Here is a 27,927-nt window from a genome sequence, read left to right on the forward strand (position 1 = left end):
GGGTGTGAGAATAACAACTGTCTTAGTTGTTTGTTGATGACATTTGTGCTATGTGTTTTTTGTTGTTACGACCCAAGAAAATAGAACATGTCTGTCTTTTGCTATTTATACTCCCGATTTGTTAAGTACACACATCTATTCTTTTCTTTTTTTTATGAAAAATTACTACTTAATAATTATTATTTATCAATAGTTGCTTTCACTCTCTTTCACCCTCTATCGCCCCCACTCCCATTACCACCACCATTGTGACCATAATCATCATTTTTGTTATTGTCGCGAATGTTATTATCATTATCGTTATCATTGTCACTAACACTATCACAATTGTCACCAACCTTTATCATTGTTGTTATCATTACCACTATTGTCATCTCTATCACAAAAACTTTGATCATTATCGTTATCATCATCACCACTATTACTATCATTGTCACCATGGTCGCTCCCATCAGCATGCCCAATCCCATCATCATCGGTATCACCCCATTATCATCCTAACCACTACAATTATCGCTATTATCACCTCTTATAATTATTCAGTTTGAGTCAAATATAAAACATGATAAGACAATGTGCACCAACATTTTGTAGCTTCAATCATCACAAATATATTCATGATTTACTTGTATGTTGGATTGTTACGCAAAACAAAGCCTACGAACACTCTAGATGAACGCAACAAACGAGAGAGAAAACGAGAGTAAAGAGACAACAAGTAATTCTCAACAGAAGAGGGACTCATGCATTAATCAATCATAAAGGTACAAGAGTTAATAAATATAATGTATTTATACCCATAGACTCTAACAGAAAATAATTATTTCTGTTATGGAAGCTATAACAGAAATTAACCAACTAACTGAGTACAATTTCCCCCTCGTCTGCCCCGGTCGTCCAGACCATGATCGTCCAGCTACACACAACAATTCTCCACCTTGGCTAGACGTCGTGCTCCTTCAACCTTCATGATTTGCACACAATGTTTGAACTTAGGCCTTGGTAGTGCCTTCGTCAATGCGTCTGCTAGATTGTCTTCAATGTGGATCTTCTCAAAGACTATTTCCCTTTTTGCAATAACCTCCCTCACAAAGTGCAGCTTAACATCAATGTGCTTCGTCCTCTCATGGTACGTTTGGTTCTTGGCCAAGTGAATGCCACTTTGGCTGTCACAGTACACCTTAGCACCCTTCACCTTAGTATGCAAGCTTGTTGTCATACCCTTCATCCACACAGCCTCCTTGATTGCCTCAATGAGAGCAATGAACTCAGCTTCAGTTATGGACAGTGAAACCACATGTTGTACGTTACACTTCCAACTCACAGTGTTACCACAGAACTTAAACACATACCCAGTAAGTGACTGTATGGTGTCGAGGCATCCAGCATAGTTTGAATCAACAAATCCAACCACATCATCCATTGAACTCTCATGCCTGGCATACAACAATCCTTCCTTACACGTTCCCTTCAGATATTTGAAGATCCACTTCAGAGCTTCCCAATGTAGCTTCCCTGGTTTTCCCATGTACCTGCTGACTAAACTCACAGCATATGCCAAGTCGAGCTTCCCAATGCACCTTCCCTGGTTTTCCCAACCACCTTGCAGGCTTTATTGTCACCCAAAAGAACCTGGCCTCCGTTGCATTCTTTATACGAACAGAACCAATTTTTCTCAGGGCACATATGGAATGAGCACCCAGAGTCCATCACCCACTCTGGCTTTATCTTCACGTATGAAACACACATGACATCCGCGCTGTCATACCCTTCTACGACTACGTCTGCATCACCATTCTGACTCTTTTGATTGCCCTACTTCTTTTTCCTTGTGTCTGGGCAATCTTTCTTGAGATGCTCCTCACTCCCACACACAAAGCACTTTTTTTTTCTTTCATCATGAGACTTCGATCTTGATCCCTTCTTGTTCTTGGGATCCTTCTTCTCCGTTCTGCCCCTCGTGTACAATCCTTCAGTGTCCTGATAGCCACCTCCCTCTGATTTCTTCTTCAACTCCTTCGAAAACAAGGCAGCCTTCACCTCATCCAATGACAACGAGTCCCTGCCATATATGAGCATGTCTGATAGGCTATCATACTCACTTGGTAATGATCTGAGCAACAACAACACTTGATCCTCATCGTCCACCTTGATTTCAATATTCTCCAGATCAAGAATGATCTTATTGAAATCATCCAAGTGATCCTCCAAGGATTTACCCAATGGCATCTTGAACGTGTACAACATTTGGTTCAAGAGCAACCTATTGGCCAAGGATTTGGTCATATATAGGCTTTCTAGCTTGAACCACACCGCCACAATAGATTTCTCCTTTGATATTTCCCTTAGAACCTTGTCACCCAGGGAAAGAATCAAAGCACTGTGCGCCTTGTCAAGCAACCCATTCTTCTCACTTTCCGACACATGCGTTGGGAGGTTTTTCCCATCAAGAGCAACATCCAACCCCTGATGAACCAGCAAAGCCCTCATCTTTATCCTCCATATGTTGAAATCGTTCTTGCCTGTGAACTTCTCGATATCGAACTTCGCAGAACTCATTCTTTGATGCAGAAACCTTCATCAAACAATCAAGAACTTGTTTCAAAGATCAAAGAATGCCCCCAAGGATCAACTCCAACCTTGAGCTCTAATACCAATCTGTTACGCAAAACAGGGCCTACAAACACTCTAGATGGACGCAACAAACGAGAGAGAAAACAAGAGTAAAGAGATAACAAGTAATTCTCAGCAGAAGAGGGACTTATGCATTAATCAATCATGAACATAAAAGAGTTGATAAATACACTATATTTATACCCATAGACTCTAAAAAAAACAGTTATTTCTGTTATGAAAGTTATAACAAAAATTAACCAACTAATTAAATATAATGTTCCCCTCGTCTGCCCCCAGACCATGATTGTCCAGCCACACACAACATGGATCATGGAAAGTCCACTTTTACGTGGCATATCCTCTCTACACACTTGCATCTCTTTGCTTCAAAGGAACCACACGTGATGAGTGATGACAAATTCAGTATGATAATAAACAGTCACGGAAACATAGAAAATTGTAACAGTTAGCATGTAAAAAATATCCCCTCTTCTTCAACGTCATTTAAATTTTAAAGGGATTGCTATGTTGGAGCACAAAGTAGTGAAGAGTGCTCAAAATTCGACTGTTCAACGTTATCTAAATCACCCCATAAGTATTCCTCGGCAAAGGCTCTTAATTAATGTTTTTGTTGCTGACAAAACAAAATTTAATGCTTTTGTCGTTTTTTTAAATGTACTCCTCTTCTATTCTTGATTTTTTTTTTACCTCAATAAACAGAGAAGAAAAAATAATGGATGTCTTATAATGAGTGATGCGCTGGTCCTGCATGTGGTACCATTATAATTGTTTCCTTGTTGTTTTACTTTGTCTTGGTCTCAATTTCACAATACCAAGTTTAGTTTTTTTTTTTTTTACAAATATTTCTCCATCTTGTTCCAAGAATAGTCGAGCACACATCTCTCAACAGAAATTCAAACTAATGAAAAATCTACATATTGGATTTCTAATTGCTCTCACAAACTTGAAATGTTTTTTCGATGAAATATACATGGATATATAATTATAAATTGCTATCACAATTTAAAATGTAGCATAAAATAAAATGTTGAAATATCTTTAATCTTTAATTTTTTTTTATGTAGAAGCTAAAAATTTACAGATTTATAATCTAGGATAACTCATCAAAATTTATAGATTTATTATCCATCATGATCACAAACAATGATATTATGGTTCTTCTTAATAAAAGTCTTTTTATTCTGAGATATTCATAACTCTTCGTATGAGGAGAAGAGAAATTATAGATGACTGTTTGATCTATCGAGAACCATAATTTATTTTCTTATAGTGCGTTAACTCACTAAAAATAAATAATTAATATAATTATTTTATAATATTAAATTAATTATTAGAATAAAAAATTTGAACGTAAAAAATCAATCTATGAGTATTACTCTCTACAAATTTATGTATATAAATATATTGCTTTCACAATATAAAATTTTAAAATCTACCATGATTCAAACTCTGTAATTCACTATGTCATGGAAGACTAGTTTCTTTTGTTAAATCAACCTCCATTGGTGACAACAGCATTTCATTATGAAATCGCACTCGCAGTGTAGTCACATAATTTTCTATATTGAGTGGAAAAATGTTGAGAAACAAGTAAAATTAAAATGAGCCAAAAACGGTGCAGATGCATGGGGAGGGTCAAGATTCGATCGCAATCACTGAGACCGTGCAACTCTGCAATGCATTGTCTTGGGGAGTCCATGTAGCTATATAGCTCATGTGTGCTGAATAAATGAATAAATACAATATCCATCATATCATCATTCATATCTTGGTTTGTTCTGATATCATTTTCAATCCATTTTTTGCGGATCAATCACTTTGCTAGCTATTAATATGCACTGCTTATTCCAACTTACCCTAACCATGTCATTTTCTCTTTCTGTTCCCCCATTGGACCTCGTTTCTATTTCACACCGATATGGTCCGTACACATTTTTTATTATTAAGTGAAAATTTTATTGCTTTTTTTTAAACTAACTTAGAATTTTAATTCCTTAATTATTATCCTTCAAATAATAGATAGCAAAACTAGAATTAAAATTATTAAATATTTAAGTTTGTAATGACACGCGACGCTAAACAGAAGCGAAGGACCGCTTAGTCCGAAAACGACATTCATGAATCATGATGGCTTTTTTAAATTAGTGTTTTACTAGAAAGTTCACATGGATGCTAAATTAAAGGATGAAAAATTCACGATTAAGGTCCGTTTTGTAGTAGTTTAGTTCTTCAATACAAATTCTAACCTGGTCCAGGAATAATTAATGCTTCGTCCATAAAAAATCTTTGCCATTGATTTAAGTTCGGTGTGGTTAATCATTACCCTTGTAAGGGCAATGATTATTTCTTTAAAAAGAATACCATCTTTTATATTTTTTTTAAAAAATATTTTAATAATTAAGAAGGTAATTAATAAAATACATTTAGATAAATATAATTAGTTGCAATCACATATCTATCTTTTGTTTATTAAATTAACTGTTTTTTTTCTAAAATCTTTTATTCCAACTATATATATATATGCTTTTTTTTTCTCTCTCGACTTATTTTTATATTCAAGTTTAATTCTTAAAAAACCCGCAAATATCATTTGGTTACTCGAACTTTTATCTTTCTTTAGAAAGATATTATTTACGACTAGATCCAATTTCTTACAGTGTTTAGTTAAGGGGAAGAAATATGAAAAAAAAAGAAAAATATAGTAAAAATGTATAATTTAGATGGATCGAAATAATAAGTATTTTATTTATTAAAATGAATAAAAATAAATAAATTTTATATACAATATTTTTTTATCATCCATGGGTTTGAAATTAAAAAAAAAATAATATTTAAAAAAAACATATTTTCTTTGCGGAAGGATTAAGTTTTAATGGACTAAAAACACCCAAATTGCTTTGTCTTTCCTTCAATTCAATATTATCCAATCAATTAACTTTAAACATTTCTCTCCTAACTCATTTCTATTTTTCTTCTCCTTAAAACCTACATACTCCCTTTGATATAGTAGTATTTAAAAACTCGTCATTAAAATTGAAACTACTCGTTGGCATTTGTCATAAAAGGACAAAAAAGAAGATTAGGTTGGAGCTAACGGTAGTTGCAACGTCTCTCAAAAATGCACCTTAAAAATGATATTCCAGTGAAAGAATTAAAGACTTCATCTCACTTACTCTGTTGTCTCTGAATTATCATCATGCAAGCGAAAACCAAAAATGTGATTATTTTACAATAATTGAATGCATATAATATTAAAGTGGTTGAGTACTTCACCTTTTGCGGATGCGATTTATATTAGCAACCTTCTCAAGCAATTAAGTTTAACCCACAAAATAATAGCAACAGAATGCCATTGGAACTGAAAGTGGGTCAATTCCTTGACACCAAAATGGTTTAAAATATTAAAAATAACAACACAACCTTAAAAGTCTCCTCTCTTTTTTTCTCTCACGGGCGCTACACAACCTTTCTAACTTCCAAGATAGCCTAAGACACAAGTTTCCTGAGGAAAAGGTAACACTTCTGTTAATATTCTTATGTGTATGAATTTCACACCTTTTATGTACCAAAAATAAATAAATAAATTCACACCTTTCTGCATTAATCAATGATGAATAAATTATCAATTGATTGCATGTCGTATCACACAGTTAGCGTACCAATAACATATTAATTTTTTTAATAAATCAATGCTTCACTCCTCAACAACTCATCTAATCACGTATAGCCGTATAGGCAACGTGTGGAATTTTCTACATAAATGAATTATTTCCCACAAGCTAGGTAAAACAAATACCTCCATTTACTTTAACATAATTTCAGTTTAAAGTTTAATTTATGCACAAACACCTATGATTAAATAATAATGATTTTTTTTAGCTCAAAAACCTAGTTTATTAAATTATAAATATTCGATAAAACTAATTATTAAAGTAACTGAAAAATAATAAAAATTATTATTTATTTAAAAAGATAAATAAAAAATTTGAAAAATATATTAATGATAAAAGGAGAAAAAATATAAAAAGTTAAAAATTATAAGTTAATGTTTAAAAAAATATTACTTCAAAAAGCATTAAAAGTTATTAAAATAAATTTATTTATCGAATAATCAAAAGAGTTTTTCAACGGGTAAAAAAAATTAAAACTTAACTAAAATGTCTTAATCTTAATATATATCTTTATTTTTTTCTCTAAATGAAATCCTACTCTCTTCGCTCTCATTTATAAACAACAAAATTTAATTTCACATTTAAAAAAATTAATTAACTTCATTAAATAAAACAAAAATAGTTAAAATTTGCTTATACTAACTTTCTTAAATTATCTAATAGTTAAAATTTGCTTATAATAATTAAATTAACTAAAAAATTTAAAGAGTATGAATTGAATAAGAACAGATGTAATATTTAAGAGCAACAGCAAATACTGCTTCCTCTGTTCTTATATATCAAATTCAATTATTTAATTCATTAAAATTAAAAAAATAATTAATTTAATTTATAACAATAAATTTGTAATTTTTTTCAAACTTATTCTTGTAATTAATACTTCTCTCTTTTTTAACTATTTATCAATGTATTCTCTCTTATTTAAATTAGGAGTATTTATAGTATAAAAATAATTAATCAAAAGATTGAGTCTTTACAAAAATAAGTATTATTTTAAATTTAAATCTTATAAATATTAACCGACTTTAAACTTAAATCTTATAAATATTAACCGACTGGATAAAGCATCATATGATTAATAATGTAACATTACAATTTGTCTCATAGCCTATGTGGCTATATCCTAGACCATGACATATTTTTCCAATGATTTTTACATAAAAACCTTAAATGAGTTAGAAAAAAGAGTCTGAATATATCCAAGGATGAGATGCAATTGCAATAACAGTGGAACTCACGTGCTGTTGTGTAGCGGTAACATGAAATGTCAATGTTGTTGGCGTTGCATAACAAGATTCTCCTGCACCAATCACCAATGCAAGCTAAACTAGAAGTAGAAGTGAATAGTAAAATGTAAGTAAATAAACAAATAAATAATAAAGGGTTAAGGAAGGGAGCACGAGAAGTCCACAAAAGCAGCACAACACAAGGGACAAGGGAACCTCGATCCCATGCCATGTGCGGATGGGGCATTATTAATATTTTCACTTTGTAAATAGCAAGTGTGTCTCTCAAACAAAGATGAGATCTTTGGTGTTGGATTTTTGACGAATGAAATATTAGTATTAGTATTATGGAGAAGGAGAAGAAGGAAGAAGGAGGGAAAGTGGGGCAGAGAAAGAAGCCATGTGGGTGTGTGTGATTTTTTTAGTTCTCTCTGACACCACCCCATCCAATCTTAACACACAACAACCCAAGTGTTGTGTTGAGACATGGAACAAAAGCAAGAGATAGATCTAAACATGGAACATGGAACATGAAACATGAGTGAGTTTTGTTGTGTGATGCAGTTGTTTTAGATCTTGTTGAGAATGATGAGTGGTAGGAATGCGAGGGAGTATCTATTGGGATCCCTCAACCATCACCGTAGAGGGCATAGCTTTAATGGGGTGGCCAACAACAACAACTACCGCGATGACAACCTTGATCTTTTCTCCAACAACCGTCGCTCCCTCTCTCTTGCTGCTTCTTCTGATGACTCTTCAGATGGTGCTTGCTTGCTCCACCTTTTTTTTTTCTTCTCTCGATTCTTAATATCTCCCAACACTTTTTTTTATACTAGTTTCTAATAATAAGAAACAAAAACATTGCCTGGTTAGTGGAAATGAAAATAATGTTTTGTAATGGTTAAAAAGTATGATGATGATGATAATGTTGTTAAATGATTATTATAGATAATTGCCATTTGTGAAGGAATTGCATGATTATGAAAGTTCTGATGGATTTATGGTTAATTTCCAATTTGTATTATGAGAGTCTAGCCTCTTGACCATATATATATATATATATATATATTAGGTGATCTCTATGTTTTGTATTATGTGTGTGATGATGGTTTGTTTTTGTGGATTTAGTTTCGGTGAAACTGGGGAGGCTCTCAGTTGGAACAGCAAAACCGGTTAAAAGTGGAATTGATGATCTGTTATCATCTACAGAAGGAGGGAAGCATGATTATGACTGGTATGCTATTCAAATTTGTCATGATCTCTTTTGTTTGTAGACTCAATAAGAAATCACATTCAGTGGCCGGGAAATCTATGTGCTTTATTGGCAGTTTTATGTTGTTTCAGATTATTCATAGATCAGGGATCAATTGCTGAAAATTTTTCTACTTCTCAAAATATCTTGGTATACTTTGATGGAATTCATAACCATATCAGTTAAATTCAGATTACAATGTTTTTTAGTTGCTGGGTGGGTTAGTGTTTATTCAGCTTTTTGAATTATTACATACATACACCCAGAATTAAGTAAATTAAGATTACTGTTGGTTGCCCAATTTGTAATTATTATGATTGTTTTGTGTTATTAGGCTTCTCACTCCCCCGGGGACCCCTGTTTTTCCATCAGAAGGAGAATCCCAAACAACCTTAGCTCCTCCAAGGAGAAGTTTGACTAGATCAACATCTACCTCTAAGACCTCAAGGGTATGTGTGTTCGTCTCATAATTTCTACATGAAATTTCTGCAAATTCATTCCAAATATGTTACCAACATCCATGCCTTCAGATTTGTTAGTAAGGGGATTGATGAGATATTAGCTATAAACTTCTAGTGAAGGATAAGGTGATGGGATGTGTATTTGCTTTTGGTATTTAGATGTTTACAAAGTTAGCTTCTCTAACCAATATGCTTATGACAACTGAGTAGTACATTTTCAGCAGCAGTCCAAGTGCTTATTCAAATCTTTGTTTCAACTCACACTTTCTGTGAGCTGAAACGAGGATTTAGGTCCTCTTTGAATAAATCTTTCCATAAACACTTATCGGATAAAATAAGATTACAAGAAGGTGAAATAATGAGTTTCTCTTGTAAGCTAATAATATCAACAAATGCACTTAATTTTTGTGAAAGTTCTTTCATCTAACTTCTACAAAAGCTAAAGTGCATAAGTTAATTTTAGCTTATCGGAGAAGCTCAATTTATTTTATTCTCCTATAAGTGCTTATGAAAATGTTTATCCAAACAGGATCTTAAACCATAGTTTCTGTGAGTTTGTCTGTAGACATTATTTGTTCCATGTTGCTGACTCCACCTAATGCAATAAGGCTTGGTTGCCGCTGTTATTGTTTCAACTTACAGAAACTTGGAGAACTACTTTATAATATACTGACCAGTTGAAAATGGTTAGCTAGATGCTATTAAGTTTTAACTTGTTAATCATGTTTCTATCAGCTTGCAGTCTCACAATCAGAGAACAACAATCCCGCCTCTAGACCAGCAAGAAGCAGTTCAGTAACTCGCTCTTCCATCTCAACTTCACACTCACAGTACAGCTCCTATTCTTCAAACAGGCACTCATCTTCAATCCTCAACACAAGTTCAGCCTCAGTTTCATCTTACATTAGACCATCTTCCCCCATAACTCGCTCTTCATCTTCAGCAAGGCCTTCCACTCCCTCCTCTCGCCCCACAGCATCACGGTCCTCAACACCCTCCAAACCGCGTCCAGTTTCCACCAGCTCCACTGCTGAAAGGAATAGACCATCATCACAAGGCTCAAGACCATCGACTCCTAGTTCTAGGCCTCACATTCCTGCAAACTTGCATTCTCCATCTGCTTCATCAACTCGATCACTGTCTCGGCCTTCTACTCCCACACGTAGGAGCTCAATGCCATCTTTATCTCCATCACCTTCCCCTACAATAGGTTCTTTAACTTCAGCAGGTCGTGTTTCATCAAATGGACGCAATTCAGCACCTGCATCAAGGCCAAGCTCACCAAGCCCGCGAGTTAGGCCTCCACCTCAGCCAATTGTTCCACCTGATTTCCCCCTAGAAACACCACCAAACCTTAGAACAACATTGCCTGATAGGCCAGTTTCTGCAGGCCGGTCGCGTCCTGGCGGTGTCACTATGAAGACAAATAGTTCTGAAACTCAAGCCTCCCCAGTTACTATGCCAAGGAGACATTCATCTCCTATTGTTAGTAGGGGGAGAGTGACAGAACCTGCAGCAAAAACCCGTGGCTATTCCAATGGCCATCATGTTGATGCTCCTGAGCCTAGAAAAGTCTCACATGCTCCTGAGGTTGCTGCAAGGAAATCTGTTAGGTCCTCATCTACTGCCCCTGACAACACTGGATTTGGGAGGACTATCTCAAAGAAATCCTTGGATATGGCTATTAAGCACATGGTTTGTATATTCTACTCTCAGTTCTGCAGGGTTAACAATCAAAGTTTACTGATTAGAGCCATCAACATTCAACTGTTTCACATTTTTTTCATGATCATAAATTCATAATAGATATTAAGTTGCAGCTTTATACTACCAAACTACTTTCACTTTGAATGAAAGTCATGCCCCAAATGATACAGCGACCCTTGGCATCAATGCCATGAATCTTCATTCACCTTGTGATACTTTATGAATTGGACATTTCTTATTATATTTTTGTCAAGATAGTTCATTTATCTTTGAGCAAAGTTATGCTATTAGACATTTGGATCTGTTTGGATAAACTCCTCCGTAAACACTTACAGGAGAAGAAAATAAGAAGGGAAAATGCATTGAATTTCTCCATAAGTTAAAATCAACTTACGCACTTTAGCTTTCATAGAGTTTCTATAAAAGTGCATACGTTGATTTTAGCTTATGCAAGAAGCTAAATTCATTTTACCTTCTTATTTTCTTTCTCTAAAAGTTCTTATAGAGAAATTCATCCAAGCAGGATCAAAGTTATAAGCATTTATTTGGTTGCTGGAGCTAACTTTGAGAAGATGCATGCTTCTAGCAAGTTTGTGCTGTCAACTCAAACCTGATTCTCTGTGCTTTTTCATTTATCAGGATATAAGGAACAGCTCAGGAAATATTCGTTCACTAACAAGCACCACACTCTTTCCTCAGAGTATTAGAACTTCCACTACCAAGTCTCATCGAGTTTCAAGTGCTCCAGCATCTGTTGACATGAATGGAAGCATGATAAGCAGTAAAAATGGAGCCAATTTTGATGTGGGAAATGGTATTGATAGGAATATGATGATGAAAGGAAGAGATGCAGATGAAAGACATTATTCTGCAAAACTGAGTGAAGTGGACATCTATGAGAGTTCTCGTTACGATGCACTGTTGTTTAAAGAAGATTTGAAGAACACAAACTGGCTGCATGGTGCTGATGATAAGTGTGATCAAGGCCCCATATTTGATAATGGATTTGAGCACCTTCCTGAACCTTTTGGCCTCTTATAACAATATCTATAGATGTTCTGCCTAGTGCATTTGTAACATGCTATTTTATGTTCTAATTATTATCTCAATTTTTTGAAAGGATGGGATGTTTCAACTTATATAGCTCCAAGGTAAAGAAGTGAAGATGCATTCATATGTTTTCTGCAATCTGCTGAGAAATCAGTGAATTCAACTTTAATATTAAACCTATACAAACAATGCAGGAAAAAATTACATGAAAGAGGTCCAACTTTCTTTGGGAGAATGAGAATTTTCATAAATGAGTGAGTTGCATACCATGTATGCGTTTGTCAAAAGGAAAATGTAATACTTCATAGAGATGAATGGAATGTGATGTCATATGCAAACACTATGATTGAGTGTTATTTTCCCCTTGGCAATGAACACTATAGTTGAGTTGAGTTGCATTTCTACATTTTTGTGCTCTTTACTTAAGGCATGTACAATAGTCAAGTTTTGATAAAATCTTTAAAAATAATTAGAAGTGTTTATTTATTTTTTATTGGAATTACATTAAATAATTTAAACAGTTTTACATTATAGTAAAATAAATATAATCAAAATAGTCATTTTTGCAAGTAACGAGTGGGGAAAAAATGTCAACACCCAATGAGTTCGCAAAACAGGTTTAAGCTGGACTTGTGATACTAATGAGGCTTCTTTGATCGATTCACACCTCCCCATTTTGCTCTATGCGTTGCCCGTCTATTTGTTTGTATTTTTTTTTATAATTCTGTAATGTAGTTATGTTCTGGTACATTTTACAGATATTAATTTCCATGATTAAAAATTTTCACTACGAAAATTAGTTCTTGTAACACAACATAACTACGTTACAAAAACTAATTTTCATAAAGTCTGCAAAAAAGTGGCCAGTGAAGGTGAGAGGAAACAAGGGTATTTTGGAAATTAAAAAAAAAGAATGGGGTGTGAAAAATAAATAGGAAACTATAAAGAAAATGGAATTTGTTAGAGTTTCTTAACAAGGTTCAAATCGCTCAAAAGTGGCAATTGTTTTGCGCACTAGTCAAATTGTTGGTACACCTAACACAAAATGAACAATTCCAATATTATTCTTCTATAAAATTGATACGGATTCGTAATCCGTAAATTTATGGATTCATAATTCGTATGTTTACGTAATCTGTAAACGAATCCGTAACAGATAATCCATATGTGCAGAGAGTTTCAGGTTATTAGAACGACGTTCTAACCAACCAAGCTAATATGTCAATTATATTATAAAATAATTCATGTCCCTATATATTACAATAAAATTTCTAATGTATATTTAATGCACATATAAATTTACATAATAAATTTTGTGACAATTAATCTTGATCTAATAATTTATTTATTTACATATATAATTTTTTATGAAACCTATGATTTTTATTTAAAATTCATATATGTAAAAAATACATTATTAGATCAAAATTAATTGTAATAAGATCAAAATACATTATTTAAAATTTTGGCCTTATTACAATTAATTTTGATCTAATAATGTATTTTTTTTACATATATAAATTTTAAATAAAAATCATAGGTTTCATAAAAAAATGATATATGTAAACAAATTAATTATTAGATCAAAATTAATTGTCACAAAATTTATTATGTAAATTTACATGTGTATTAAATATACATTAGAAATTTTAATGTTATATGTAATGACTTTAATTATTTTATAACATAATTAACTAAGATGATTGAGGGCGTCACGTTAATAGTCAGATGTTCAAATCGTGCATTGATCATTAATTTATAAAACATGTTCCATTATATTTTGAAAAGTTTAATCCACAGTGCAATTTTACATTTCGAATTGGAATTTCTAGAATGCAATGGGGTGCAAGAAACAATAATTAGAGGTACTACGTGTATCTTTCTTTTTTTTATAATGTGTCTTATTTATTTCTATATTAATTTTATTTATATACTCAATATTTTTTTTTGTTAAATAGTAGGGCTTAAAGGCCATACTCAATAAAATTTACATCTTTAATGCGGAACAACAATTTCAATGCTTCTTTTGAGTGTACCTTTTTAAATGAATCCAAACATCTAATAAATAACGTAAGGGTAAATATGCCTTTCCCAACGGAGACGAGATTGGACCCACAAAAATTTGAAACACATGGTTTGCAGGCTCATACTTTAGTTTTAGTTGTGGTCCTTTGGGTCTAGGGAGGGACAAGACAAGACAATCAGCATTCCACACATCATTTTCACTTCAAGAATGCAATGCTACACACCACATCAATGCCAATGATTCTATTTCTGGATGCCCTTTGTCACAAGCACCATGCCATATTGCCATTTTCATTCCCATGCACAAGCCCTTCCAAACCCTTCATTTAATTCACAAGTTGGCTTCTAAGGCCCCATAAAAGAGAAAGACAACCCTATTTATTCAAAGTCACAACAGAAGCCAGACGCAAAGTCTCTGTGTGTGTGGAAACTGTTGTCCGTTGTGACACCCTTCTTTATAATTCACGCATACAAGTAGCATTCAAAATTAATCACATTAACAGCTTCGCATAGTTTGAATAGGAAGTGTAAATAGTACTATTTCTTAATATCTGTGTACCTTTTTATGTGTGTCTAAAGCTCTCTTTTAATTTTGCCCCTTTATTTAACGATCAAGATGTCCATTTTAGGTTTTAGGTACACAATAGCAATAAACGTGGTCTAACAGTAATATAAATATTTTCTAATTAAAAAATTGACGAGTCAAAAAAATAAATTGGCAAAAAATAGATTGTGTTAGTGATTCAAGCACCACTCTAATCGTGATCCGAAACAAGAACTAAGTCCAAGGAATTGAGGTAAATTAAATTTTATAACTGTAAATGAGGCAATGGTCAATTCATAGGAAGATGGGAAACGGGAAGGAAACTCATTCCTTCCATCGAGATCGGCATGTGAGAATAGTATTAAGTTTCATTCCAACAGTTCAAATATTAATTTCTTTACATTTTAAAAAAATAAATCTTTGATCTAATTCACTCCTCTTAACCCTTAAAAAAATCCTCTTACAACTTAGCTAACACGAGACCACATCTTTTACGGTTTAAAATAAATCGTTATCAGTAGAGAATCTCAGCCCTTAATTTTTTTTATAAGATATAACTAAAAATATGTTTTATTAAGTTTATACAGTAGACCATCCTAATCGAATTGAGTAGAATGTTTACGAGTAACAAAGTTCTTTCTCTAACGTGTAAATTAAGATTCAATCTCAATACTACTAATTAAGTTAAAATAAACTCCCATAAATTATTTAATAATAAAATGATAATACAGTTAGGTGTACATTATTACTTTAAAAATCACTTGTAATAATCTATTACACTCTGCAAGTTTGGCTTCATGAGGAAGAAGGCTTCAAGCTGAAGCTGATACTTGAACGTTGAATGTGTGCCTCCCAAATCATAAACAGGAAAACCAAAAGTAAAATCTCTACACGGTAATATAGCATTGTATGATAGCTAATATAGTACAGTATCTCTATGTCTCTCTGGTTTTGTGTGTGTGTGTGTGTGTGTGGATTCTGGCGTGTTCCTGAAGCTATGCCGTTAAAGCTTGTTTTTGCTTCCTCTTGGCCGTTACCACAGCCAATTACCAAACAAAATCTGCTTTAAGAAAAACTTTTTCTTTACCAAAATCACATTTATACATTTTGCATAACTTGCACTTCTCAACCCTCCCTATTGTGGCTTCCACTTCCAACTTGCTTTCCCTTTCTCCTGGTTTCAAGGTTTTCTTTCATCTCTCAATTCTTGCATTTATTTTTGCATGTTTTTCTTCTTTTTCAATCTTCATTTATACTTTTTAGTGAGTTCATGTTTTTTGCACATCTTAAAGAAACTAACATGTGGCATAAAACTAAAATTCTCAAGGTTTTTGGCTTCACATAAACTAAAATTAACATTCTTTTTGGCTTAGAGAGAAGAATTTTTATCAAGCAAAATGAAAGCATATGAAAATTCTAAAGGGCATAACTAGTTCCACTTTATAGTGAATCCAAGGAGAATATTCTTTTAATGAATGAAATTATAGTACAGCTTAGCTAAGGGACTGATAAACTAACTGTTTTGTTGCATTGCATGCTTGGTTGTTGGTTACAATTGTTCTGTCTGATTAGTGTGCAATAATTTGAAATCTCAATTACTAGGGAAACAAGTGGAATCATTGAAACCAGACAACGAGTTCCAGCACCTTGATTCAACAGTAAAACTTGATCATGCTACTACAGTCCTACTTTACCACAATACCAATTTTCCTACTCCTGCTTGTGTTTCCTCACACTAAAGCTAATCTACATTCAGAAAAGCAAGCCCTCCTTGATTTTGCTGCTGCACTTCATCATGGTCCAAAAGTCAATTGGAACTCTAGTACCTCAATCTGCACTTCATGGGTGGGAGTTACATGCAGTCATGATGGTTCCCATGTTCTTTCTGTGAGGCTTCCAGGTGTCGGATTGCGCGGTTCTCTCCCACCAAACACACTTGGTAAGCTTAATGGCCTCATTAGTCTCAGTCTTAGGTCCAACAGCTTGAGGGGGAACCTTCCAACTGACCTACTTTCCCTTCCTTCTCTGCGCTTTGTATATCTCCAACACAACAACTTCTCAGGTGAAATTCCTGATTCTCTGCCACCGCGGCTTATCTTTCTTGATTTGTCCCATAACTCTTTCACAGGACAAATTCCAGCCTCAATCCAAAACTTGACACATTTGATAGGACTTAACCTCCGAAAAAACTCTCTCACAGGACCTATTCCTGATGTTAACCTTCCTAGCCTTAAGGATTTGGATTTGAGCTTCAACTACTTGAATGGCTCTATTCCTTCAGGTCTCCATAAGTTCCATGCCTCCTCATTTAGAGGTAATTTGATGTTATGTGGAGCACCTTTGAAACAATGTTCTTCAGTTTCCCCTAATACCACATTGTCTCCACTAACAGTCTCAGAGAGACCAAGTGATCTATCAAACAGGAAAATGAGCGAGGGAGCAAAAATAGCAATTGTTTTGGGGGGTGTCACATTGCTGTTTCTTCCAGGTCTTTTGGTAGTGTTCTTCTGTTTCAAGAAAAAAGTTGGTGAACAAAATGTAGCACCTGCAGAGAAAGGTCAGAAGCTTAAGCAGGACTTTGGGAGTGGTGTGCAAGAATCTGAGCAAAACAAGCTTGTATTCTTTGAGGGTTGTTCTTATAATTTTGATCTGGAGGACATGTTAAGAGCTTCAGCTGAAGTTCTTGGGAAGGGAAGTTGTGGAACAACATACAAAGCCATCTTGGAGGATGGAACAACAGTGGTTGTGAAGAGGTTAAGAGAAGTGGCAATGGGGAAAAAAGAGTTTGAACAGCAAATGGAGATTGTCCAGAGACTTGATCATCATCAAAATGTGATTCCCCTTCGTGCTTACTACTATTCCAAAGATGAAAAACTAATGGTTTATGACTACTCAACAGCCGGCAGTTTTTCCAAGCTATTGCATGGTAATTACTCTTTGAGCTTTTCCCTGATTACTCAAGTTTCAAGGCTGACAATGTCATATAGCTTTCTTTTCTTATTATAGATATCAGAACAACATAAACTACTACTCATTCCATCCCTAATTCTTTCAATTAATTCAAATCCCTTGAAAAAAATAATTTAGTTAATCACATTAAATTTATTAATTATTTGTATTATCATTCCAAAATTATTATTATTTTATCTCTTCATCCACTTAATTATTTTTCATTAATGTTTGGAGAGAAAATAATTAAGTAAGGATATGCACGGAAAAAAATAATTAATATATCTAAAAATTAAAAAAAAGATCTTATAAAAAGAAACAAACAAATTTCTAAAAAGAATCTCTAAAAAGAATCTTATAATTTAGGACGAAGAGAGTATATGACATCAATATAACTATCAAAACATTGATGTTGTATGCTTGACATCTAGTTTCATATTGGATTTACACTTTACAAGATACAAAATGATAGTTTTATACTGTTATATTGGAGGTGTTTTAAGATAATTTTTATGTAAACTTGGAAATGGTTAAATGCATTGCCATTGTTGTGGCATTTTCTTAATATGACATGTGAAACATGATGGCAGGAACAACGGAAACTGGACGAGCTCCACTAGATTGGGATACAAGGTTGAAGATCATGGTCGGAGCTGCTAGGGGCATTGCTCATATCCACTCAGCCAATGGAAGGAAACTTGTCCATGGCAATATAAAATCATCTAATGTGATTCTCTCAATAGATCTCCAAGGCTGCATATCAGATTTTGGCCTAACTCCCCTAACAAATTTCTGTGCCTCCTCCAGAAGTCCAGGCTATGGAGCACCTGAAGTTATCGAATCACGAAAGTCCACTAAAAAATCTGATGTGTACAGCTTTGGTGTTCTCCTCCTTGAGATGCTGACTGGCAAAACACCAGTTCAGTATTCAGGGCATGATGAAGTGGTTGATCTTCCAAAGTGGGTCCAATCTGTTGTTAGAGAGGAATGGACTGCTGAAGTGTTTGATCTTGAGCTAATGAGGTATCCAAACATTGAAGATGAACTTGTGCAGATGCTGCAACTGGCAATGGCATGCGTGGCAGCGATGCCGGACACGAGGCCTTCCATGGAGGAAGTTGTCAAGACAATTGAAGAAATTAGAGCATCCATTTATTAAAACCAGCCATCATTCTCAGAGGACAAGTTCAAAGGGTCCTATGGTTTCACTCTATATAACTAAATGGAAAGCTACTTAGCAGAGGAAGATGCATGAATATTTTCCACATGCCCGGGGCAACAAACTGCAAGAACAATATCCATCCATTGCCTATATACTTCGAATCATACATATTCAAGATTCGTTTGAGGTCTTAGCATCAAAAGAAAAATACTTTTATTTTTATCTATCTTGCCATTTTTCTTTTTTACCTTTTCATGATTTCTTGTTTAAAACCACACTGAAGTAATAAATCAAAATTTGGTCAACATCTGATTCAGTTTCACATGCTTCTTAAGTTCTTCCAATGGGATGTATTCCGTAGGTAAATACATCATTTTTGCAGAAAAGAAAAATGTTATTATATTAGTATTCGTGGAGAAAATGCTAGTTTTGAGTCAACCAACAAGTGGACCAATTTTGCAATTTATCAAAAAACCTAATCATCACATCACTCACTAAAATGAAAGAATTCATCGCGGACAACGGCAGAAGCGAGTCACCAATTACTACATGTTTATTCACGATGCCATTTTTTAAAGGTATAATTTCCAAAAGTGAAAGCAATATGAAGTAAGAACACACATAAAACTATATACTTTTCCCCAGTACTGTATTTCCTTGTTCAAAGAATTAACATACAAACATTAAAATGGCCCAAATTAGGCCAACCTATATTGGTATTCTGCCTAATGTAAGTGAGGTTATTGTATGTTCAAGACTGCCAATAAAAAGGAGCTTTGGTCAACCACGTCAACGAGCGGTGTTTGAAGAGCTTGGGTCAACCAAGTCAGCACCACTAACAAAATTAGCAACAAATGATATCAAACGAAATGGAGCACCGATAAGGGGAGCATCTGTAATTGGCACGGCATCAGCATCATTTTCCACATTCTTAGCATCCTGCAACTCTATATCTTGTATTTCATTATCATCCAATGGAATTTGCACGATTTCTCCAGCATCATCAGATAACAACGACGAGTTTGACATTACCCCAACAACATGCTTAGCGTCATTAAAAGAGTTACCATTATCCTTCACTGAAGTCTCTTCCAATGAATTCAACTTGGGGGCCGACACAGACGCATACTCAGCAGATTCTGGTGGAGGAATGGCAACACCAGTAGGTTTAGCAAATTCAGTCATCTCATTGGGTTCAGTGACTGCACTTTGGTGATCCAACTCAACACATAACTCGGTGACCTGAAGATAAAAATGGATTAAACATGCATAACACTACCTATACAAACTAACCCAACCAATCTAAATCTACTAAAACCAAAATATCAAACCCTCTAGTAAGTCTTCAGCAATCCGCGATATTCTTTAATAAAAGTAACAACCACAAAGAACCTGGCATATTACCTTCTCCACAAGTTCCGCATTTTCAGCCATCAATTTCTCCACCAACGTAAAGGCTGCTTCAATTTCAGACTTCAAGTCCTTGTTTTCAGAAGCAAGATCCTGTCCACCAAATAAATGAAATATGATCAGAGGCAACATAAATAGGCAAGCAGTAAAGATTCTTCCTCCTCCCTACTTCAAGTCACTAATTCACACATTTGACAGGTTTATAACACGAAACTCATGGTCATGCTCCATCATCATTTTTGGAAATTAAGATATGACAACTTAAAATGCAACTGGTAACAGCCACGGACTGCTAGACTTCCATCCACCACCATAGATTTGAGTATCATTAAATATAGCACAGTCGAAGATCATTATCCAGAGTCATATATAACCATCATTCCATCAATGATCCTTTCCTTCTTTCAAAAATAAAAAGTCAAGAAAACTATTTTTCCTAAGAATGAATATGTAGTGTAGATTTTAACCATGTAGGGTAACAAAAGTAAAACCTTTTCAGGTGCATCCCGTGAGCAGGAAGAAGCGTTACTGTTTTCATGATTTTGGACCGTTGACTCTAGACTCGACACTTTTTCCCTCAATTGCTGGTTTTCTAGAAAAAGATTATTCCTGGACTCCTCCAACTCTTCCACCTGCCAAACTTTGATTTTAATTTGCATATCAGAATTAACACAGATTTGTTATGAAATGGACAAATAACATGCGAATGTTAGGATCCAATTGCAAGGTGTGGAACGTGGAACTTGAGTCCCACATTGGAAGCACAGGATTCTAGTGTTGGGATTCTCCAAGTACAATAGTTTTGTGTTGTTCTCTTCTCCCAAGGTTATTAACTTATTATCAATTAGTATCAAAGCTCTTCACCATGTTTCTCAGCTGCAAACAAGCGCAAAACTAGTCAAAGGGCTAGAGCACACCTAGCCCACATGGGTGACGAGGTTGCCAAACATGGTTAGATGTTAGGATCTAATTCTAGTAAGGGGTTTATAAGGCCGCAGTCAATTCTCTAGTTATGTCTAGCTTTTGTGGTGTGGTTTTCCCAAAGTTCTTATCAATGAGAAGTTAAGATATGATTTGATAACTATAATTAGGGAATTATCTCAGCTGATAATTAGGGAATTATCTCAGCTGATAATTAGGGAATTATCTCAGTCTTTATTATGTTTTCCTACGTTGTACTATTATTCATTAAAAATAAGAATATACATGTGTGATACAACACACAATTACAGTAAATACTTTTCTATATGAGGAGAGGGTAATTAATCAAGTCGATGTTTGAAACCAATGGGAGTAAAACAATACTTAATTAATGGAGCAGCATTTGTATGAGAAGTTAATCAAAGATATCCAAAAGAGCATAAGCCAAAATGAAGGCATTCTAAAAAATTAAATAATAGATCAGTATCAAGTCCAAAAACAAGTAGAAAAACAACCCGAGATGTCACAGATAGCCACAATGTCTTAAGTAAGAAAAGTTGAAGAAATAATTATACTTTCATCTGCACTCAGGGCATCTGCTCTTGGGCAAATAAAACTACTCAAACCAGTTTCTGTATAAGCTTCAATATAAACCAGTAACAAGTATTACTAAGAGTTATATAAACTTGCAAGATAACGTTACTTGGCACAGTAAAATGAAAATTTTGCTATATCATATTTCAACAGTTAAGATTGCAGCAGTGTTTTGATTAATCATAAGGCTCACTTCAAATGGCAGTCCTATTCTATAAACGATTCCAAAACTGAACATTACAAGATAATGTTTCAAAGATTATGAATCCTAAAGACTATGACAAAGAAATTACAGATAATGATATATAAAAATAATAATCTATAATACTTTCCTAGGTTTTTCAAGAAAAATATTCATGTATATACATGAGTTACATACCTGCACCTGTAGCACAGCAATGTTGCCATTCAGCTTTGAAATAGTGTCTTTAGCTGAATTCTGTAAATAAAACACATGATATGCTTCTGATAAGGGAGAAATTTACAAGAAATAGAGCATGCATTATTCATCACCACAGACAACCCAAAAATTAAAGTGAAAAAATTGTTGCTTTCAATATGGAATGACAAAATACAGGGAAAAAGAATAAACAAAATATGAATAAACAGTTCACAGGCATATTTTCACATTTCAGATCAAACAAGTTGTGCTAGTCCTTGTTCTTCCTTTTAACCCCTATTGCACTGATGGTAAATTTTCTAAAGAACTCAAATGCATTATTGACTGTTCTACCAATACCAAGTACTAAATATTGAGCATGTCAGTAGTCTGCAATAATATGACCTTCTGCTTATCCATTGCCATTCACATGGAGTTGGTTGGGAACAGAACTAATATGCCCTTGTGTAAAGGTCAGAGGTGAAACAATTTCTACTCTACATCCTTAAAGATTTATGGCTAATGGATATGGCTGTAGAGGAGAGGCTCATGGATACTGCCACCAAACTCCCCTTGACCTCATTTAAAAACCACCTCTATTTCTTCAATGTTCAATCAACCAATCAATCAATCTTTTTTATTTTCCAATCAGATGAAATAATTACCATCAAACAGAAAGGTACCTTAAACCTAGACACTATAAGGGAGTTTTGGACACCAAAAACAGATTGGTTGGGACTTGGGATTTTTATTTCAAAAGATGAGTGAGAACTTTTTTTAATTATTTTTCTAATATATATATATATATATATATATATATATATAATAGCCTATATTTTTTTATTTTTTGGAGTCAAAATTACGCTAAGAATAGCTAATGCCTAATATAATATATGAAATTTAAGGTCATTAATTAAACAAAATATTCAATGCAATAACCAATAACATATGAGAGAACAGAATAATTAGCCAAGTTATTACCTCCTTCTCGACTAAAGAACTCAAATCGCTCTCCAGAAGATATATTTTTTGTTCTAAACTCTCCTGTGGAACAATGCATATTAAAATTTGGTTACCAATAAAATAATATCAAACTAAATCAAAACATGAAAGAGGGGGCAATGGGAACAGCTAAGGTTAAATAGAGTGAATGCAGTAAATAACAAAATGAAGCAATTCTTACCCCTTTCAGGCTCAAAACTTCCTTTTCATTCAGCAACTGATTGGTTCTTTCCACCAATGTAGCCTGCATATCACATGATGTATTTTTAAATATTAAATGTCTTGATAAATCATTTCTCAAACTCAATGCTCCTAAATCTTTTAAAAGGGTAAAAAAACAAATAAGGTTGTTCACCTCTTTTTGAAGTAAGGAATTATTCTCGCTGTGCAATTGTGTGAATCTTGTTTCCAGTCCAACCTGCAGATAATCAAATTAAATGTAAGTCAATAGATAAACATATCAGAATAATTTATAGAACACTGAAAACTAAAAGGAAAACAAATATATATTGATATTGTAAAATGAACAAAGAGATTGTAAAAACAAGAAGATAACAACCAGAGCCTATGGCTCCTCCAAGAGAACTCTCTTAAAATTTTCTTTCTCTAAAACTGCCTCCCCTTACTAATAACCCTCCTCCCTATATACATGTAGCCTCCTCCCTATGTAAGAAAACATGACTCTCCATAATGCTGCCTTTTGGTATAAACCTTCCAGACTCTCCATTTCTTTAGGGCTTGGATCCAGCAATTGATCCTTGTTCTGTTCAACCCAATGATCTGGATTAGGCCCAAGATCCAATATCCCATCAATAATATACTTCAAATCACACATAAGATCCATTCAAATATTCAGTTAAATTGTTCAATTCAAATTCAACTATATATTTACCCAGTCTAAAGCAGGTGCTAATAGCTAATCCACTAAATGACATAATTAAGGTCATCAATTAAGTAAACAATATATACAATGCAATAAAACATGAGATAATAGACAGGTTATTACTTCTTTCTCACAAAAAGAACTCAAATCATTCTCCAGAAGATTTATTTTTCGCTCTAAACTCTCCTGTGGAATGAAGTACATTGGATTTAAAATGCCATCCCAACTTTCATTAACAAAAAATTCTAAATTTATAGTGGATATAGAAAATGCCAAAGTTGATGAAGCAATTCTTACAGCTTTCAGGCTCAAAACTACCTTTTCATTCAGCAACTGATTACTTCTTTCCACCAATCCAGCCTACATATGATATACTATTAAATATCTGGATATATAATTTCTCAAAATCAACGATCCTTAATCTTTTAAAAAGGAAAAAATAATCACTCACCTCTTTTTGAAGTAAGGAATTATTCTCACTTTGCAATTGTGCAATTCTCATTTCCAGACTAGTCTGCAGATAATTCAGTTAAATATACCAGTCAGTAGTTAAATATAGATAAGTAAGATCCATCCATACATTCATCAAAACAATTTAATTCAAACTCAATTACATGTTTTTGTGTCTGCAATTCATTATCAGTTCGTAAATTATTGATGATCTCTTCCAAGGAAACTTGTTAAAGAAAGGCAAAACAAATGTAGTGATGAAAAATTTATAACAAAAGATGTTATTAGGAACCGAGCTAAATTTTAATCATTTTTCTAGAATGCATGTGAGGAAGTAAATATATAGTTGCAATGTTAGCATTAAAACAAATATCCGTCTGATAATTGAAAAAATTTGCAGTATATATTACCTCTTTCTGAACTAGTTTATCATTTTCTTCTTCGAATTTTTTAATTGTCTCCTTTGATATGGCCTGTAGAAAGATAGGTTATATGCATTCATATTAAACCACATTTGTGATATAAGCACTTAAATAACTGATGAATCTCTGAGATGAAGTTTGAAGTAAATTTACCTCTTTCTGAATGTGCCCTTCATTTTCTTCTTTCAATTTTCTTATTGTCTCCTGTGACAGGGTCTGTTTTAAGATATGCTATACATGTAACGAGAAAAATGCCAGATAAACATTAAATTAGATATATCATATGGAATTTAAAATCTATCACCTCTTTCTGCATGTGCATATCATTTTTTTCTTTCAAATTTCTAATTGTATCTTCTGATATAGCCTGTTGAATGAAAGGTTGTACATGTCACAAAAACAATGAAAATAAGTGCTCAAATAAAGAACAGATATTTCTAAATAAAATATTACCTCTTTCTGAACATGCACATCATGTTTTTCTTTCAATTTTCTGATAGTCTCTTCTGATGCAATCTGTGGAAAGATAGCTTATATGAGTTAAAAAGAAAATTGCAAGATAAAAACATTAGGAGAAAATCTCATTCAGATAAAATTTAAAATATATTACCTCTTTCTGCATATGCAAGTCATTTTGTTCTGTTAATTTTCTGATTGTCTCTTCCATTATGGCCTGAGAAATGATGGGATGTATAGCTGTATACCTAACAGAAACATGAAACATAATTGCTAAAACAAAGGACAGGTTATCAAGATAAAATATTACCTCCTTTTGAATGTGCATATCATTTTCTGCCTTTAATTTCCTGATTGTCTCCTTTGATAAAGTCTGTAGAGTGATAAACCACGCATATTATAAAAACTTTGAAAATAATAAATCAAAGGACAAATATGTCTCAGATAAAATATTACCTCTTTCTGAATATGTATATCATTTTCTTCTTTTAATTTCCTGATTGTCTCTTCTGATATGGCCTGTGGAGTGATATGATGTACAACTACAAGTTATAAAAACTTTGAAATATTGTTTTGAAACAAAAGGGCAGAAATTACTTAAAAGAATGAGTGTGTTTGGAAGGCAAATAAGCTTACAATGTTGTTTAATATGCTATTTCGTGTACCTTTGTTAATTTTTTTATAATTTTTACATAATTTAAGATTCTTTTCTTGATGATTTTTGCAGACAAATGCTCTGTAAATACAAGTAGTCAAATAAATGTGTAACAATCAATTTTTTTTTAAATCAGATTTTCAATATAATTTTTTTACAAAATTTTTTTTATATAAATCTAAACCGGGGATGGGGCGGGGACGGGGATACTCGATACCCGATGGGTATGAGGATGGGGTAACAAATTTTAATCCGTCGGGTACCGGGGACTAGTACGGGTATATGTTGGGGAGTCGGGGTCGGGGGCTGGGGAGGCTATATGTTGCCATGTCTAATCTTATTAGAATTCCTCCTTTAGCCTTCATATATTAAAAAATCCTTAACACTCTCACTCCCATCAAGTATCACTTCATTATAATATAAGTCCATTTATATTATCTCTTTTCATTTAATAAAAAACTTAAAAATGAGAATAAAATTTAAAAAATTATTATCCTAATTTTTAAGATGATAAATCATTTGAATATTTACACACACACACACGCGCGCGAAATTTCAAGTTATATCCAAGTAGTTAAATATGTCATTTTATACTTATTAACTAACTCAATAACTAGTTTATCAACTTTCAGCTAGCTTTTTCAATGTCAAACTAATTTTTCAACTTTCAACTAATTTATCATCTAATTTTGCCAAACACACCAAATATTACCTCTTCATGAACAAGTATATCATTTTTTTGTGGAAAGATAAGCTATACATATTAAAAACTTGAAACAGTAAAACACGCCAGCATATACATGAAAAATAAAAACTTTAAAGACATTTCACTACATTTTGTTTGAGCATGTTATTGTCATTTCGCAATTTTTTTATTAACTCTTCTGAGCTGGCCTGTCAAAAGATAGTTTCATTTAGTTTAGCAAAGCATTCGTTTCCATAAACACTCAACTCAAACAAATTTGATAGTAAAGACAGAGAATGAAGCCAGTAACTTTTTTCAATTAAACTATTCACAAAGGAAAATATTTAAAATATAGCACATGAGCCGTTAGTATAAACCTTGAATGAAGCATAAGTAAAAATCTACATTGGTTGAAGGAAAACTTACACATTCTTTACCATTTGGCAGATGACCATTTGAATCCATATTAGTGCTTTGCCCATCTGCAAACTCCAATGGTGGAATATTCTTATCCTTTCCACTTTTCACCAGATTTTGATCGCTATTGGGGGTTTCAACAACCCCGTTCCGATCTGCGTTCATACTTTGCTCATGGGTGACTCCTGAAAGAAGAGCAGGTTCATCCTTACCATTATTTACCAGATTCTGATCCCTACTTGATGTCTCTCCAACCCCATTCGAATCAACATTCGAGCTTTGCTCATTTGCAGTCTCGGAAAGATTAGTATGCTCATCCTTTCCATTACTCACCAGATTCTGATCCCTATTGGCAGTTTCTCCAACCCCATTTTCCACATTCTTGTTCTGCTTGTTCTTCTTCTTCTTGTTCTTCCTCTTCCTCTTGTCATCCTCCATCCACCCAGCTCTAATTCTCTATTCCAACTTCTAAGACTCACACACACAAAAACATAAATTTCAGGTTTAGATTTCAAACATGTCACCCCAAAACAAAATGGGCATCATAACTCAGACCCCCAAATGCAATTCAATGCCAACATCAGGATCCAAAATAAAAACACACACACAAATCTTACAGTTACCGATTAGAAATGATGGGCATCATGAAATCTTAAATCTAGAATTAAAAAAATCACAAATTTGAGAATAATTTGAAAAGAAATAAAAAAAAGAATTGAAATTATTGATAAGAATGAATACTTACAAATAGAATCTGGAAAGAGGAATGAAAGGAATGAAAGGGTAATTGAGTTAGCGAAATGTGGGAAAATTAAGATTGTGTTGTCAGAAAAATGAATCTGGGAATGCAAATGCAGCAAAGTAGGGATTGGGTTTCAGTGAGTGAGAAAGAAGCAATTGATGAAGGGTTGGGCGCGTGTTGTGTTGTGTGATGTCATGTCGGTGCGTGTTTTTAGCGTTGATTTTATT

At 33.6% G+C, this 27,927-nt stretch overlaps 3 protein-coding genes across 14 annotated transcripts; 2 read left to right on the forward strand and 1 right to left on the reverse strand.

Moving 5' to 3' along the window:
- Positions 1 to 7,715: 7,715 nt before the first annotated feature.
- Positions 7,716 to 12,396, forward strand: LOC114425303 (mucin-5AC-like). Its single transcript, XM_028392174.1, has 5 exons — positions 7,716 to 8,297; positions 8,663 to 8,768; positions 9,121 to 9,235; positions 9,983 to 10,942; positions 11,594 to 12,396. The coding sequence occupies exons 1-5, from the start codon at positions 8,120 to 8,122 to the stop codon at positions 11,993 to 11,995; spliced, it is 1,761 nt and encodes a 586-aa protein (XP_028247975.1). The 5' UTR covers positions 7,716 to 8,119; the 3' UTR covers positions 11,996 to 12,396.
- A 3,136-nt stretch (positions 12,397 to 15,532) lies between these two features.
- Positions 15,533 to 18,989, forward strand: LOC114425306 (probable inactive receptor kinase At5g58300). The gene is made up of 3 exons (XM_028392188.1): positions 15,533 to 15,758; positions 16,176 to 17,499; positions 18,113 to 18,989. The coding sequence occupies exons 2-3, from the start codon at positions 16,245 to 16,247 to the stop codon at positions 18,679 to 18,681; spliced, it is 1,824 nt and encodes a 607-aa protein (XP_028247989.1). The 5' UTR covers positions 15,533 to 15,758; positions 16,176 to 16,244; the 3' UTR covers positions 18,682 to 18,989.
- A 227-nt stretch (positions 18,990 to 19,216) lies between these two features.
- LOC114425304 (uncharacterized protein MCAP_0864-like) lies at positions 19,217 to 27,903 on the reverse strand. Of its 12 annotated transcripts, none has more exons than XM_028392180.1 (19): positions 27,704 to 27,903; positions 26,968 to 27,426; positions 25,658 to 25,720; positions 25,512 to 25,574; positions 25,356 to 25,361; positions 25,199 to 25,261; positions 25,050 to 25,112; positions 24,899 to 24,961; positions 24,734 to 24,796; positions 24,325 to 24,387; positions 24,171 to 24,233; positions 23,997 to 24,059; positions 23,346 to 23,408; positions 23,172 to 23,234; positions 22,970 to 23,032; positions 21,989 to 22,048; positions 20,586 to 20,726; positions 20,089 to 20,187; positions 19,217 to 19,926 (listed from the first exon to the last, which is right to left on the reverse strand). In XM_028392180.1, the coding sequence occupies exons 2-19, from the start codon at positions 27,394 to 27,396 to the stop codon at positions 19,474 to 19,476; spliced, it is 1,944 nt and encodes a 647-aa protein (XP_028247981.1). In that variant the 5' UTR covers positions 27,397 to 27,426; positions 27,704 to 27,903; the 3' UTR covers positions 19,217 to 19,473. The 12 variants fall into 12 exon arrangements, with proteins under 12 accessions (XP_028247981.1, XP_028247978.1, XP_028247979.1 ...); XM_028392177.1 differs by having other exon boundaries at positions 25,356 to 25,418; positions 26,968 to 27,423; positions 27,704 to 27,902; XM_028392178.1 differs by having other exon boundaries at positions 24,899 to 24,949; positions 25,356 to 25,418; positions 27,704 to 27,902.
- Positions 27,904 to 27,927: the final 24 nt, after the last annotated feature.

This window comes from Glycine soja, chromosome 9, assembly GCF_004193775.1.
Source record: "Glycine soja cultivar W05 chromosome 9, ASM419377v2, whole genome shotgun sequence".
Taxonomy (NCBI): Eukaryota; Viridiplantae; Streptophyta; class Magnoliopsida; order Fabales; family Fabaceae; genus Glycine; species Glycine soja.